Raw genomic sequence first — 13,236 nt, forward strand, 5'->3', positions numbered from 1 at the left:
AAATAAGCAAACTCATAATGTTTGGTGTGAAAATATAACATATTGTGTAAAAATACCAAAGGCCGTTAGATTTTGAGATTATGACTGGTGAACTAAGGGTTTGGGATAAATAATAATAACAATGATAATGATATTTGAAGTGTATTGCTTGGTTATCCGTTCATGAAAGATACTCATAGTGTATTTGACACAACATTGTGAAATGTGAAGAGGCTAGCTTAAGGCAACCAAACATTAAGGTAAAATAGAAACTAACGTCCATTAGAAGTTATTGAGTTTGTGAAAAAGGTACATTCTAGAACATGAATGAAAGAGAACAAAGTTCCAAAATGTGTAATTTATTCAGAAAGTTAACATGTCATTGCAAAAGAGACCATTAAATGTGTTATTCTTTACTAAGAAAACATAAGCTATGGGATGTACTTCTTTCTAGAGCATGTAAGAGTAACTCTGTTTCCCATCATTTGTTTTTTTAATAAAGAAACACTCGGAATCGTGATGGTGAAAGCTGTTTCCCATTGGTTGTATAGAAACCAGTGGAGGATTTGTTTACTGTTCTTAGGGTAATTGTTAATGACAGAGACAACTGTCAACAGAATAAATCAAATTCCAACAATGAATTTTGAGTTAATCATTTTTGTACTGTTTCATGTCTGATGTCAATTTAAATCTTATTTGTACTAATGTGGCTGTGTCAATTTAAATCTCATTTGTACTAATGTGGCTGTGTCTATATAAACCCCTTATAAATCAGTCCTGTGTGTTGGAAAGGGGAAAATCTCTTTTGTAACAAATTATCCTTTCTGGGGATTGGGGGTGGCAGATTGTCCGATCATTTTTAGAAGTTTATGGGGAGGGGCACATCAACGTTGACTGACGTCCAACCTGCGGAGTTGTGAAAGGAGGGGGAGGGTGTACCCTCCCCTTTCAGAAGTTTTTATTTTGAGTAAGGGGAATGGGATAAAAACTTTCCATTTTCATGGTTTCATGGTTTTTACTACTTTGTGTTGCCAGTGCATACAACCCTATGTGCTTGTGTTATAAAATACAAGTAATTTTTTTAATAGGAGAAGGGGGGGGGGTGGTATGCTCCTTCATGGCCCATCACCTCACGTGGTTACAACCCTGCTTTCGTCTTCCTTCCCTTGACCATTACAACCGTGTAACTAATAGAAACCCAACGCAAGCAAGCTTCGCGCTGTCCGAGCTAGCATTTTAGCAAATAAAGGTGTCAATAATTGGTCAAGTGTATGAGCATTTAGCAGACTGTTGATCTTACCTAGTAAAGATAATCATTTCGAAAGATCACAGACATAAACAAGCTTCGGAAGTCGTAGTTTTCAAAGAATTTGCCTCGTGTTTATCAAGATCGTCGCCAAGCCTCGAGGCACAAAGAAATATATCCACATTTTTAATCTTTCAGTGAATGTCACGACAGGAATTTGACACAAAGTGAGTTAATTTTGATTGTTTCGTTTGTTGTTGGTAGAGGTAGTCAACGTACGGCCGTGTTACGTGTTCTCGAGTTGCCATGATAGCTCTGTTCTGCCACTGTATTATGTCAGTGTGTACTGACCTGTAATGGTATTTCTAGCATAGCATACACTGTATAAATTGCAGGCCTAGCCTAACCCAAAGCCTAAGAAGAGTACATCTAGATCTACTTGTAAGTTCTAACATTGGTCAGCTACTGTAACTACTGTAGTGTTAGTAAGGCTGAATTAAGAATTGAAAACCATAGGTTATTACATTTGATTAAGAGACCACTAAACCACTAAAGACATAAATTAACAACACCGTCACTAGGCCTAGTGCTGTTATTGTGTTAATTATATAGGGTCTTGGCCTAAATTTAGGTCAGAAAGTTTAGGTATCCATACAGTGACCCCATGAAATGTTATCTTTTCAACGATTAGATCACCATGGTGATCACCCACATCAGCCCATCTCTTTTCAAATGAATCTTTAGTAAGTAATGAAGTAGGTATTTTGTTTTCTCTGCATCATAATCATCACCTGAAGTAGTAAAGTAGCACCATGGATCCCAACATCTGACCATTTTCTAAAGAAAACATGTTCAGCACTGAAGCTATGGCAATTAAAGTATGTGGACAAAAATGGTTGAAGAGGACCTAATCACCTATTTCTGTGTACCAATTAACAGCAATGCACCACAGTACTTATCAGTTTATGTATCAAGAGAATTTAGGGTGTGCATTTTTAAAGTAGGAATAAAGTTATCATTGGGAGGATGCTGGATGCTCAAACCAAGGTATCCTGCTTTCACCTTGGCTTTGTTAATGTTAGGCTTTGTTAATATTATTAAAAGTATTTTTAAATACTGCTCTGTCAGTGTAAATGACCATGTTCCCTTTGATTGCTTTCGATTTGTTCCCCTTAAAAGTCAATTCAGGACCTCAGTCATGTTTGCAGGGAAGCCTGGTGGATCCCAAGCCCTCTAGCAGTGAACTGCAAGTAAAATTAGTTAGCATATTACTTTCAATCTGACTTATTAACCATGATTGGCAATACTACATAGGTTTACACCTATAACACATGTTCGTGAAGCACACATGAAGAGGACTAAATTATAAACAGTATTTTGTATGGTGGTGTACAATCACTTCGCATGTCTCCTAACTTTGCATAATGTGTAATACATTTGTAGTTGCCCTGATAGCCACTGTCGTTGCCATGTTGGTAAGTAAAATTGTAACCACTTTGTCAACATTTGGCAATTTTATTCTACAAAGCCTTAATGGCAGTGGCCAAACTTGCCTTGGTGAAACAAGGAAACATAAATTTTTGGTATTTTGTGATGCTTTTGTGGATTATTCCACCCATTTAGCCAAATTATATAGACAAATTCAATGCATGCACGAAGTTAGGGAAATGTTTCCTTGCTTGAACTAGCAGTTTGACTAACGACCTTTACTACAAGTACAGCTCTTTCTGTTTCTGGCAGACTCTGGTCGAACCAGCAATGAAATCACATAGCTGAGCAAAATCAGTGAGATCGTCATCACCGCTTTTATTTCAGATAACATTCATGCCCTTACTAAATTGCGAATTACCGTATACCGCCACATATCTACAAGTCTTGTAGCTACAACGTGAAATGACAGATCATACCCTATTACTGCCATGACTGCATAATGTAAACAGACTCAGTGCATGGTGAGATTTAGATCAACAACCTACACTGAAAGTTTACTACCTTCACAACATTCTATTTATTTTGCCTAAGGTACAGTTTGCTCTATTACCATTACATTGTTTGTTCTGTTATTTGTTGTTTCTACATTTTCTCCTACGTACAGTCAGTGGTAACCTAAGATCTCATGCAATGTGGACTATTCCTCTTGTACAGAAATAAAACATAGCTACAGTAAAAGCAAATTCCGTTGTAGCTAGATTTTGTTAAATGTCAGTAGCCTATAGATGTCGGACTGTCCTTCAAGTGAACTGTAGTAAGTTTATTCTGATTATCTGAGTTGTCTTCTTTGGCATCGACTGAACCATCCAAGAGTTATACTGTACAACCCCCCCCCCCCCCCTTCGAGATAAATGGAAAATATGACCTTCAAAGCTACAGTACTTAGCTGCTGATGGGTTGGTGGTTACTGTACCTTGTCAGTTTGATTTATAAATTTATGTATTAATAACAGATATATACCTCTCAATCCAACTAAGAAAACTATGTGGTTGTAAAACCTTTGCTTAAGAACTTCTAAATAGTCAGATATTAACAACGTTTTTATTCCAAAGCTGAAATTTGTTTGCCCCACAAACTGAATGTACCTATCATTTTGGTCTAAAGTAACAGAGTGAGTTCTTTTGTACAGTACCTTTTGTTTCCTTAATTACTGCACTCATACTGACTGTTTAAGTACAGTACCTGATGGTAACAGCAATATTTTAGATGATGGCATTGCTTTGATTAAAAACACTGAGCAAACATTCTACCTCAAAAATAAATAAATAAACAAACAAAAGCAAACAGAGAAAGTTTGACATCACAGATTTACAACATGAAAATTGCCCAGACACGAATTTCATACTGGGTGTGTCCCCCACACAGCATTGGAGGAAGTTGCTCATGGCAATCTTATCATATTGAAAGTAAAGATTGATGTTAGCTTTGTGTCTCCATTAAAGGAAGTGAAGACTCGCGCACAAAGAAACCTCTGACCTAGTTTCGAATGAGGTGTAACAGAAGTGTTAGACACCACCATCGATCCCAAAAAATACACACACAGCTTGCTACCGTCGGCAATTAGACACAAGTGCACAGTCAATACATGCAGCTATGGTCAATACCCACAGCACAGTGTACTTAGCAGCGATGGATCTCTCAGGTCCAGATGAAAGATAACAAGGTATCACGTTTCATTACTGTCTGCATTCTGTAACGACAAGAAGCAAACTTCACTTGCAAGCAATAGTTAACTTTTTTCAGAGGGCGACATTTGGTTTGGGGCAAGTCTTCAATGCCTTTAAGTAACATCTCTTGTAATTACACCGTGCCCCTACAATCCATCTTTTCGTCATGATGCACAGTTTCAATACACAATCCCATGTATGCCATCGTGAATACATGTACGATGATTTCACTTTGAGTTCCAGCGCTTACATTCATGAAGGATCTTGGTTCAATCAAAGTTGTTTGAGCTGTTTCTAAGAGTTTGGCTAATGTACAGCACAGTACTGTTTACATCAAATTCTAAACAAATTAGACATAGCTTGACATTGACTGATTGTATACAATATAATGTTATTTCCTGAACTACTTCTTGCAGAGATGAGTTTTGCAGGTTATCAGTTAAAATATAGCGACATATCGTTCTGGCTGATTTGGCAGAACGATATTGGCAGCAAAAACTCATATCGATATCTGTTGCGGATATATCGCAGTATTGCAATATTACATTCAAAGTGCTTCATGTGACCTATTTCTGGCATTGGTTTCAAACTGCTTACTATCAACAATGTTTACATTCACCCTGAAAATTGAAGAAAAAAGTAAATAACAACAAAAACAACGAAAAACAACAACAACCTTTAAACAATAAATAAATAAAAGGGACTGCAAAAGGCTTCACCAACTAGTGGCTCCAACTATTACAGCAAACATTGACAAAACAGCATCCTGACATTCCCTGACATGACTTTCATACCACAGCATACTCTGAACTAAAGTTTTGCTTATCGCAAAGATGTACTGTATAATACAGTTTATCTGATCTCCATCTACTGCTAATGAGAGTTAGACAGCTCAAAAATCTCAGGGACCCCAGATGATGTTATAGGGGCTGTTGGGGTGGGGGGGGGGAGGGGGTGGGAGGATGGTGGCCAGAGGTCAGACCTTTGGTCACTGATGATGATGAATTGCCCATTGTGACACCATGCCTGTGTGACGACCATTGTTGTGATTCAAATAATTGTAGGCCATGGCTTCCCAGAGTCCCAGAAAGGATGCCCAGGTACTGGTTATCAAGCAGTATTAAATGTACAGTTAGTAAGTACTCAGAAAACAACCATAATCAAGCACATGACAATTTTCATAGACATGTCCAAGGAGACATGTATCCTCCTTTCTAGATTCCAGTGGAAACTGTGGTCTAGTTCAGTGCCATTTAGATTCTTATATCCTAGTACAATGAAACATTGACTTTATAAATCCCAGCTACAATGTAGTGAGTCCAATGATGATTCAGATGAGTTTCCAACCCAACTTGAAGATACTTCTCATTTCCCTGCTCCATTTCTCTAAAAGTCACTTGGGAAACTCCGTTCATAAACCAATTTTACAGATGACAGTTGCCATAGTAACCGGGGCCCAAACACTGTTACCTTCATACATTAGTCAAGCTCTCTTGTTAACATGGTTGTAAAAGTCTTTTTTGGAAAGCAAACAGGCATAGGTTTCGATTTATTCTCTTTTGGCTGAGAGGCCCCAACAATATGAGCTACAGTAAAGCTTAAAAATTCTCTACCAGAATGAAGTCTAATATAAACTTACCATTGATGTAATCTACAATAGGCACTATCATAAAAAAGTGAGAAACTTGTGAAAAAGATTCCATGATTTTCAGATCTTTGTTCTGTTATAGTCTCTGAGTGTGGGAATGTATTGTTAATTCAATATGGAACAAAGAAAAGAAAGAAAAAAAAACACATTCATTCAAGGCGATCAATTTTCAATAACTAGACAATTTATTTTCCTGGTAATGTCTCTTCAAAGTACAAGATTGATTTATCCACACAAAATGACACATACAGGTTTCAATGTCTGCTCTAAACCCATTCAGTGTGTGTACCAGGACTTTTGAGAACTTGTGCACTTGAAATCACGTTTTCAATACATTTTCAGAGAGAATTTTAAAGCATAAAGTAGTTTTGAAACGTATCTTCATGATTGATTAATATACAATGCGGAGGACCTAGCAACGTAGACAGTATTTGATTTTCCTAGAACTTTATTAATCAAATTTCCTATTAATGAAACAGCAGTTTTCCTACATCAGGTACAAGAGTGAATGTAACCAATAAAGTTGGTGTCTTTCATTAACTATCAGTCCCCAGAGGTCTTCTTTGTTGTTGTGAGGGAAAGTACATAAATAGCTAGAATTGACTGTACAGTATATCTATGACGAATCTTTAAATACAAGACTTCTGAATTTCGACAAATATGGATTTTGGAAATGAGATAAAATCTGCCGCTTAAATGGGTGCTTTGGTATAATCTTTACTCTTCACCTTTGGAACTACACATTGCAGTTTATAAAAGGCTTTCAAATTTTACTCCTTGTTTCACAACTTTGTTTCACATTTGTTCTCTGCCAGGAGTTCTCCTCCGTCCCTTTTTACTCCTCTCTTGGGTCAAATCGTCTCGGTCAGCATCTTCATATCCTTAGAATGACTACCCCCATGGATGGGGTGGAACAAGAGGCCAGCTCGATCCAGTCCATCGTTGACAATGGCATTTACGGTACCCTGGCTAACTTCAAAATCGAAAAGAAGGTGGGCAAAGGACAGTTCAGCGAAGTGTACAAAGCTAGATGTGTGGTAAACAATGTAGCAGTAGCTCTCAAGAAGGTCCAGGTAAGCCCTTCGATGATCGTCATGGTGACGGACAGTCATGACTTTGCCTGTGTTTACCCTCTTGTGTCCTTCCTTCACATGTTTGTTTTTTGTCACCAGAGGTCTATGGTGTATGTGTCAAAACTGTACTGGTATACAGTATATATATTGAGAAATAAATTGGCAATTTAAGTTCCCAATTTTTAATGACATGGCAATCTATATATAAAACCATTTCGCTAATGACAGGATCGAACCTAAAACTATAAGGGCAATTCCATGATGGAGGGGACATGGCCTAGAAATAAGAAGTGTCAGTTTTCAGCCTGCTATCAGTCTAATGTTGTAGTATACATATCTAAGTTTGTGGAATAGGTAAGCAATTTTTCTCCAACACTCAAATTTTGAATACATGGCTCAATTAATCAAGGAGGATGAGAGCTCAAAATAATCCTGAAAATGCATCATACATTCCATTCCATCCTATATAATACTCATCAGATAGTATCTAGTAGTTTTATTATGTGTTATGATAGATACTCCTGTTGACTGTGTTATGACAGAAAAACATTTCAAAATTTCTTCATGACAACTTCAGAACAGACATTTTTCAGGCCTCAATCACTGATGTAACGTGAGTAACCGAAAAAACAACTTTTTCTCTGTGTGACATTTCTTTAACAAGTGGAAATCTGATAACCATAATTTCGTTAGTACTAATAGTCCCAAGTGTGGAAACAAGATCACTAATGAGGAGAGACCCATCATGTGTGAGTGAGAAATCACTGAAATCTGTAACGTGAGTAACCGTGTAACGTGAGTAACCAATGTGTAACGTGAGTAACCAAGCTAATACACTGAAACAATGCTGGAAATGCCTATTATTGTCTTGTAAATAATTGCTCAATAAGAGAGGGCAGTAGGGGTTAGAGTAAGGGTTATTAAGACACCTGGAGAGTGCTCTCCCTATCACCCATGAAGAAGATTCAGCAAGAAGCTAGGAGGGTGGCCACTAGACGACGAGTTGCCTCCTCCTGCATCTTTCAACCTGGAGCGGGAAAGGGCTGGATCCACTTCCTTCAATTCTACCAAGGCCCTGATCCAAATAGACTGCTCTGAGAACTACACATGTGTATCTCAAGATAACATCCAGACTGCCCACTGGAACCAAAGACAGGTGAGCCTGTTCACAGTAGCAGCATGGCACTCCGGTTCCCTCCATTCCAGTGTTGTGGCATCAGACAGCCTGGTACACTCCAAGGATACAGTTATGGCATATGTGGACAAAGTCCTTGATGGCTTAACCCAAGCCTTGATGTCTCTATCCGTCTGGTCGGATGGTCCGGCTTCACAATTTAAGAACAGATTCCTCGCTGCTGCTATTATCTGCCTTCAAGAAAAGCACAATCTCAAGATTCTGTGTATGGGATTGGTGGAGCAGTGAAGCATCGTGTATGGAACTAAGTCAAATCTCGGAAGGCAGTCATTACCAATGCAAAAAGCTTTGTGGCAGCAACCACTGGGATGCCCAAGGTGGAAGCCCTGCTGATGCCGCAAGCTGAAATTGAGGCGAGAAATAGCGAACTCGGTCTGAAATCTGTATTTGAGAATGCCAAGCAAATCGTTGGAATGGCCAGTAAACATCACTTGCAGGTACAGAACAAGGATGTCATCTCCTTCACCATTACAGATGATGGCAACAGCTCTGCTGAAAGGAATACTCCCCTCAGGAGATGGGAGAGGCCACAAAAAAAAATGCAACCTGCTCAGGGAGTGGCAATGCTGGTATAGAACTCGGTATAGACTGGTATGCCGTTGAATACGAAGCGGTATTGTACCCTTGTGTAATAGAAGCAAAGGGGGGCTAGAACAACGTGCAAATGTCAGTGATGCAGCCAGCTGGGCCCAATTGAAAATGGCTAAACCCAAGGCACAAGATATTCTATCGCAGGGAGAAACTCACCACCAACCTTGATGCACCAACCTTGGCCAATAACAGTGGGCACTTCAAATTTTCTGTCGCCTTTTGAAGACTGAACAAATCAGCTCTCTTCCAAAGCCTCTTCCAAACGTTACTCAATGTGAAATTGAGATGTTAATGTTGAACATATGTTACCAATTTCCTATTGGTTCATGGCTTTTGTTCAGTTGGCCTGTTACTTCCCCAGAGAGTTTAGTTCCCTTAGTTTTTTATTCTGGGTAAATTCAAGTTTGACACACAGCTAGTCCTCAAATAAAACTTAATTACAATGTTCAGAATTTGTTGCCGATTTGTGAAGATATGATTCATGCAATTATCTCAAAAAGACATGGTATATCTCATTTAGATTGTGATATTATTGAATTACACTGGAGAAGATGTTCAAAATGTCAATTCCACTGATATATGGGTGTTTCCTAGTCATTATCCAGCAGCAAGTTCCTCACAGAATCTTGATTCCCTATGTATTGTATAGGTGGACAAACTGTAACGTGAGTAACCGTAACGTGAGTAACCGGTGAATGCCTCATTTACACCAAGACAGGAAACCAGATGTGATTTTGATTGTGTTCAGTATTTGTATCATCACCTAAGGTCCAAAAAACATGTATCCATTTTCTTTAAATATATCCAGTATGAGGACACTTTTTGAGTGAAGTTAATTTTTGGCGTCGGGGTGATTTTCAAATGTAACGTGAGTAACCGACACTTTCATGTACCTATCTCCGACAAGAAACAAGATAATCAAATTGTGTTTTCGCAAATGTTTAGGTAAATTTGTTACCCTATCAATGCATAGAGATCAGTCATTCAAATGAATGAATGGTGGAGCTATCAAACCATTTGTGAGTGAAAGTCTTCAAAAATGTAACGTGAGTAACCGTGGAATTGCCCATAAAGACTTTAGTCGTTGCATGTTAGTTCACCTTCAAGGTAGTTTTTGAGAAATTGGAGGAAAAAGAATAAAAGTGTGCATTTCCTTTCCAGTCTTTGGGAATGAACAACATGTGTACAGTAATAACATACCATAATGTTGCATCCCTTGCAATGTTTTCTAGTTTTGTTTCAAATGTTTTGGTATAGAGTATTCTTTGGTTTCATAATGTCGGTATTTTTTATATTAAATGAAAATAATAATACTTTTTATCTTATATTGGGGAATGATGTTGCAAAGCTAAATGAAACACGAATTTTCCATTTAATGCAAGACAGGTGTCGAAGTTTGCCTCGGTCATTTTATGCGTAGAACATAATCAGCTAATTTAAGGCCTGGATGTAAAATTGTCACATTGAAATATATAGTGTAGCAGTGTCTATCATCAGTTGTGTAAAAAGGAATCAGGGCCATTCCCTAGAATTAATGAAGGCCATGGACTCTGCACACTTCCTGCTTTGGGAACCGACAGTCTTACTGTGATGTCAGAAAAGAGCGCATATTGTCGAAACGTGTGAACATTTAAACCACTGATTGCTTTCCTGGTTGACAAAATTGATTGCAGAAGTCATGACCCTTGAGTGTTTTATAAGAATATTATGCATCCCAGAGTAAATTTTGAGGTGTGCATTTTGGATATTGTCATGCTGTGGTAGTTGGCATTAAAGTACTCCTCAAATTATTGTTTAGTCACTTTTCCTATATGGATAAAGATCTTCAATATTTTGTAAGATACTTGGAATCTGAAGGGCAATTTTATCAGTGCTTGTAACATTTACCCACAAGATACACATACCAGCTTATTATGCAGTACAGTATCGTATAGATATGATTATGGGAGTATGCAATGCTTCAATATATAACAGACTCTTTATGTAGAATCTATGCTTAGTTCTTTCTTGTCACATAATGTAAGGTTCTTTGTATGTGAAAGTCGTTAAGCGTATGCATGTTACATTTCTGCCTCTGATGTTACTGAGAATTGCTGAAATATATATCTTTCTCCTCAGATATTTGAATTGATGGATGCCAAAGCTAGAAATGACTGTCTTAAAGAAATTGACCTTCTGAAGGTAAGGCCCCTTTTGCATTGCTTGATTTAACCACCCAAATAACTGACACAGGTTTTTAGCATTTATAAGTCTCTCTTTACTTTTGATTCATCTTCAAGGTGTTAATTTGTAAGGTTAAACCCAACTTGAGGAGGATGCATGGTACCATAAAAGAGTATTAATGTAGCTCATTTGCAGTAAGTACTGAAAGCTCAACCCTTTTATCGAAACCCATTTTTGGTTGTCTGCTTTTGGTGTATCATTTTCACAGAACACAGGCTACACTAAAGCAATGACAGAACTCCAGTGTTTGCGATGATGTCCACAGACATGTTTTATTGTATCTGGCATAGACTTTTCTGAGTGGGAAGTGCTCATGAAATATTGATGACTGTAATACTGGCCTCTCTCAAGGCATTGACAATTAACATACATGTATACTATACATATCAAAGTACAGACAAGCTACAGTATAATATATTGTACAGAGGATGTGTGGATTTTACTGTGATAGTTGTCTCTTCAATAGCAATGGTACAACCCTAACTTAGTATAAAACCAAATCTGGTTGCAAGGGATAGGCCATTAAATTAGACTTATAAACCCCTCATTAATGCAATTGTTTTCGATCATTGTTATTTGTATACAGACAAGATTTAATATGGTTTAGGCAAACTTGTGTACAATGTCAGCATATATACAGTAGGTAGTCTCCGGCTATAATCAGCATTGGTTCCAAAAACAAATAAAAAAACCTTCATGCGAGTGTGTGCAGGTATACTCAGCTTGGGCCGAGCTCAACAATTAATCAAATAAACTTATCCCAAAGCAACCGACCATGAAATATTTATAAACTTAAATTAAAATAAATTTAGTGTGGGTGGTTCTTCTTTTCTTTTCGTTTTTGGGTTTGAGGAATAACTTAGGGATTTATAAGCTGTGAAGAAATAGTAAATAGTATATATACATAAAGTGTTTACAAACTAATAATAATAATAATAATATAAAGCATTTATATAGCGCCTAACATCACAAAGGCCACTAAGCGCTTTACAGTAAAAGGTGAAACAGAAAAATGCAAAACTACAAAACTGCAAAATATCAAACAACGAATAAAAACACTAAAAAACACCTAAAGGAACAGGAGATACAAATAGACAATAATCAACAAGTCCATTCAATTTGGCAAAAAAGAAAGAAAAGGAAAAAGAACAATAGAATTGTTTTGTCACAGATTTTGTTGGGTATGATGTACAGCAGGCCTGTGGGATGTATAGTTTAATGTGATTATGACACACAATCTCATGAGACTGGTGACTACAGTTATTTTCAGTTCATTGTTAAACATTAAACAGAGACAGTGTTTCCAACGATAGGAAGATTAATCACTGTTTTGTCAGGGAGAAAATAATTGACTAATCAAATTTTGTGCAGCAGTATTGATGGCTGTGAATTTTGTCCCTTCTAAAATACTTAATACACAAACTGTTGTATACGTTGTCGCACGCAACAATATTGCCTACCTTTTGTTCGATAGCATTTTTTGGCTATGCAATACTGGATAAGTTACTCCCCGTTTGTCTATTGTGGTTTCCCACTGTCACTGTAAGTATTGAACACAGTTCACAGGCAAAATGTGACATATGCTGTCGAGCATTCTTTGAATTCTTGGAAAAATGAGTATATAAATATGTATGGAGTGTTTAGAATTGACTTTATTTGCAGTGATTTCCCTTCTACCTTCCCTCTACCAGTGACAGAATTCACTGAACTGTAGAGCCTTAGCCTTAGATCTTGAGTTTCAGCCCCACCAAGGAATAATTTATCCAGTATTGCATTGCAAAATGCTATGCACAATGGAGGAAAAATTGCTACAGGTTCCTTTACACACAAACCTGCAGACTTGATCAAATCTACAGTAAATTAGCCTATTGTATGACATCACTGAACCTCATATGCTTCAAGTTTCCATATCTTTATTGTTGTTGTATATTAAAATGTTGATTTTCTGTAATGAAGATGGTCTTTGGAAATGCTGAATCTAAGATATTGAACCCCTCAACATGAGCTATCAATTGAGGTAGTAAACAGATTCATATCTTAGTGGCATTATGACATCACACATTTTACAAAGTGACAGCTCCCAGACATGATTTATAAAAGTAGGATATCCCGCAAACAGAACA

At 37.4% G+C, this 13,236-nt stretch overlaps 1 protein-coding gene across 5 annotated transcripts in view; it reads left to right on the forward strand.

The window, feature by feature from the left end:
* The first annotated feature begins 1,217 nt into the window (after positions 1–1,217).
* Positions 1,218–13,236, forward strand: part of LOC139964037 (serine/threonine-protein kinase Nek7-like) — a 31,366-nt gene continuing 19,347 nt past the window's right edge. For 2 of the 5 annotated variants that reach the window (XM_071965347.1, XM_071965350.1), the window contains exons 1-3: positions 1,484–1,584; positions 6,847–7,104; positions 11,009–11,071. In XM_071965347.1, the coding sequence (XP_071821448.1) occupies positions 1,582–1,584; positions 6,847–7,104; positions 11,009–11,071 (324 nt within the window). In that variant the 5' untranslated portion in view covers positions 1,484–1,581. Of the gene's footprint in view, positions 1,453–1,483; positions 1,585–1,647; positions 1,667–6,846; positions 7,105–11,008; positions 11,072–13,236 lie in introns of those variants that run through there. The other 3 variants (XM_071965348.1, XM_071965351.1, XM_071965349.1) reach the window with 3 other exon arrangements.

Source organism: Apostichopus japonicus, chromosome 22, assembly GCF_037975245.1.
Source record: "Apostichopus japonicus isolate 1M-3 chromosome 22, ASM3797524v1, whole genome shotgun sequence".
NCBI classification, from domain to species: Eukaryota; Metazoa; Echinodermata; class Holothuroidea; order Aspidochirotida; family Stichopodidae; genus Apostichopus; species Apostichopus japonicus.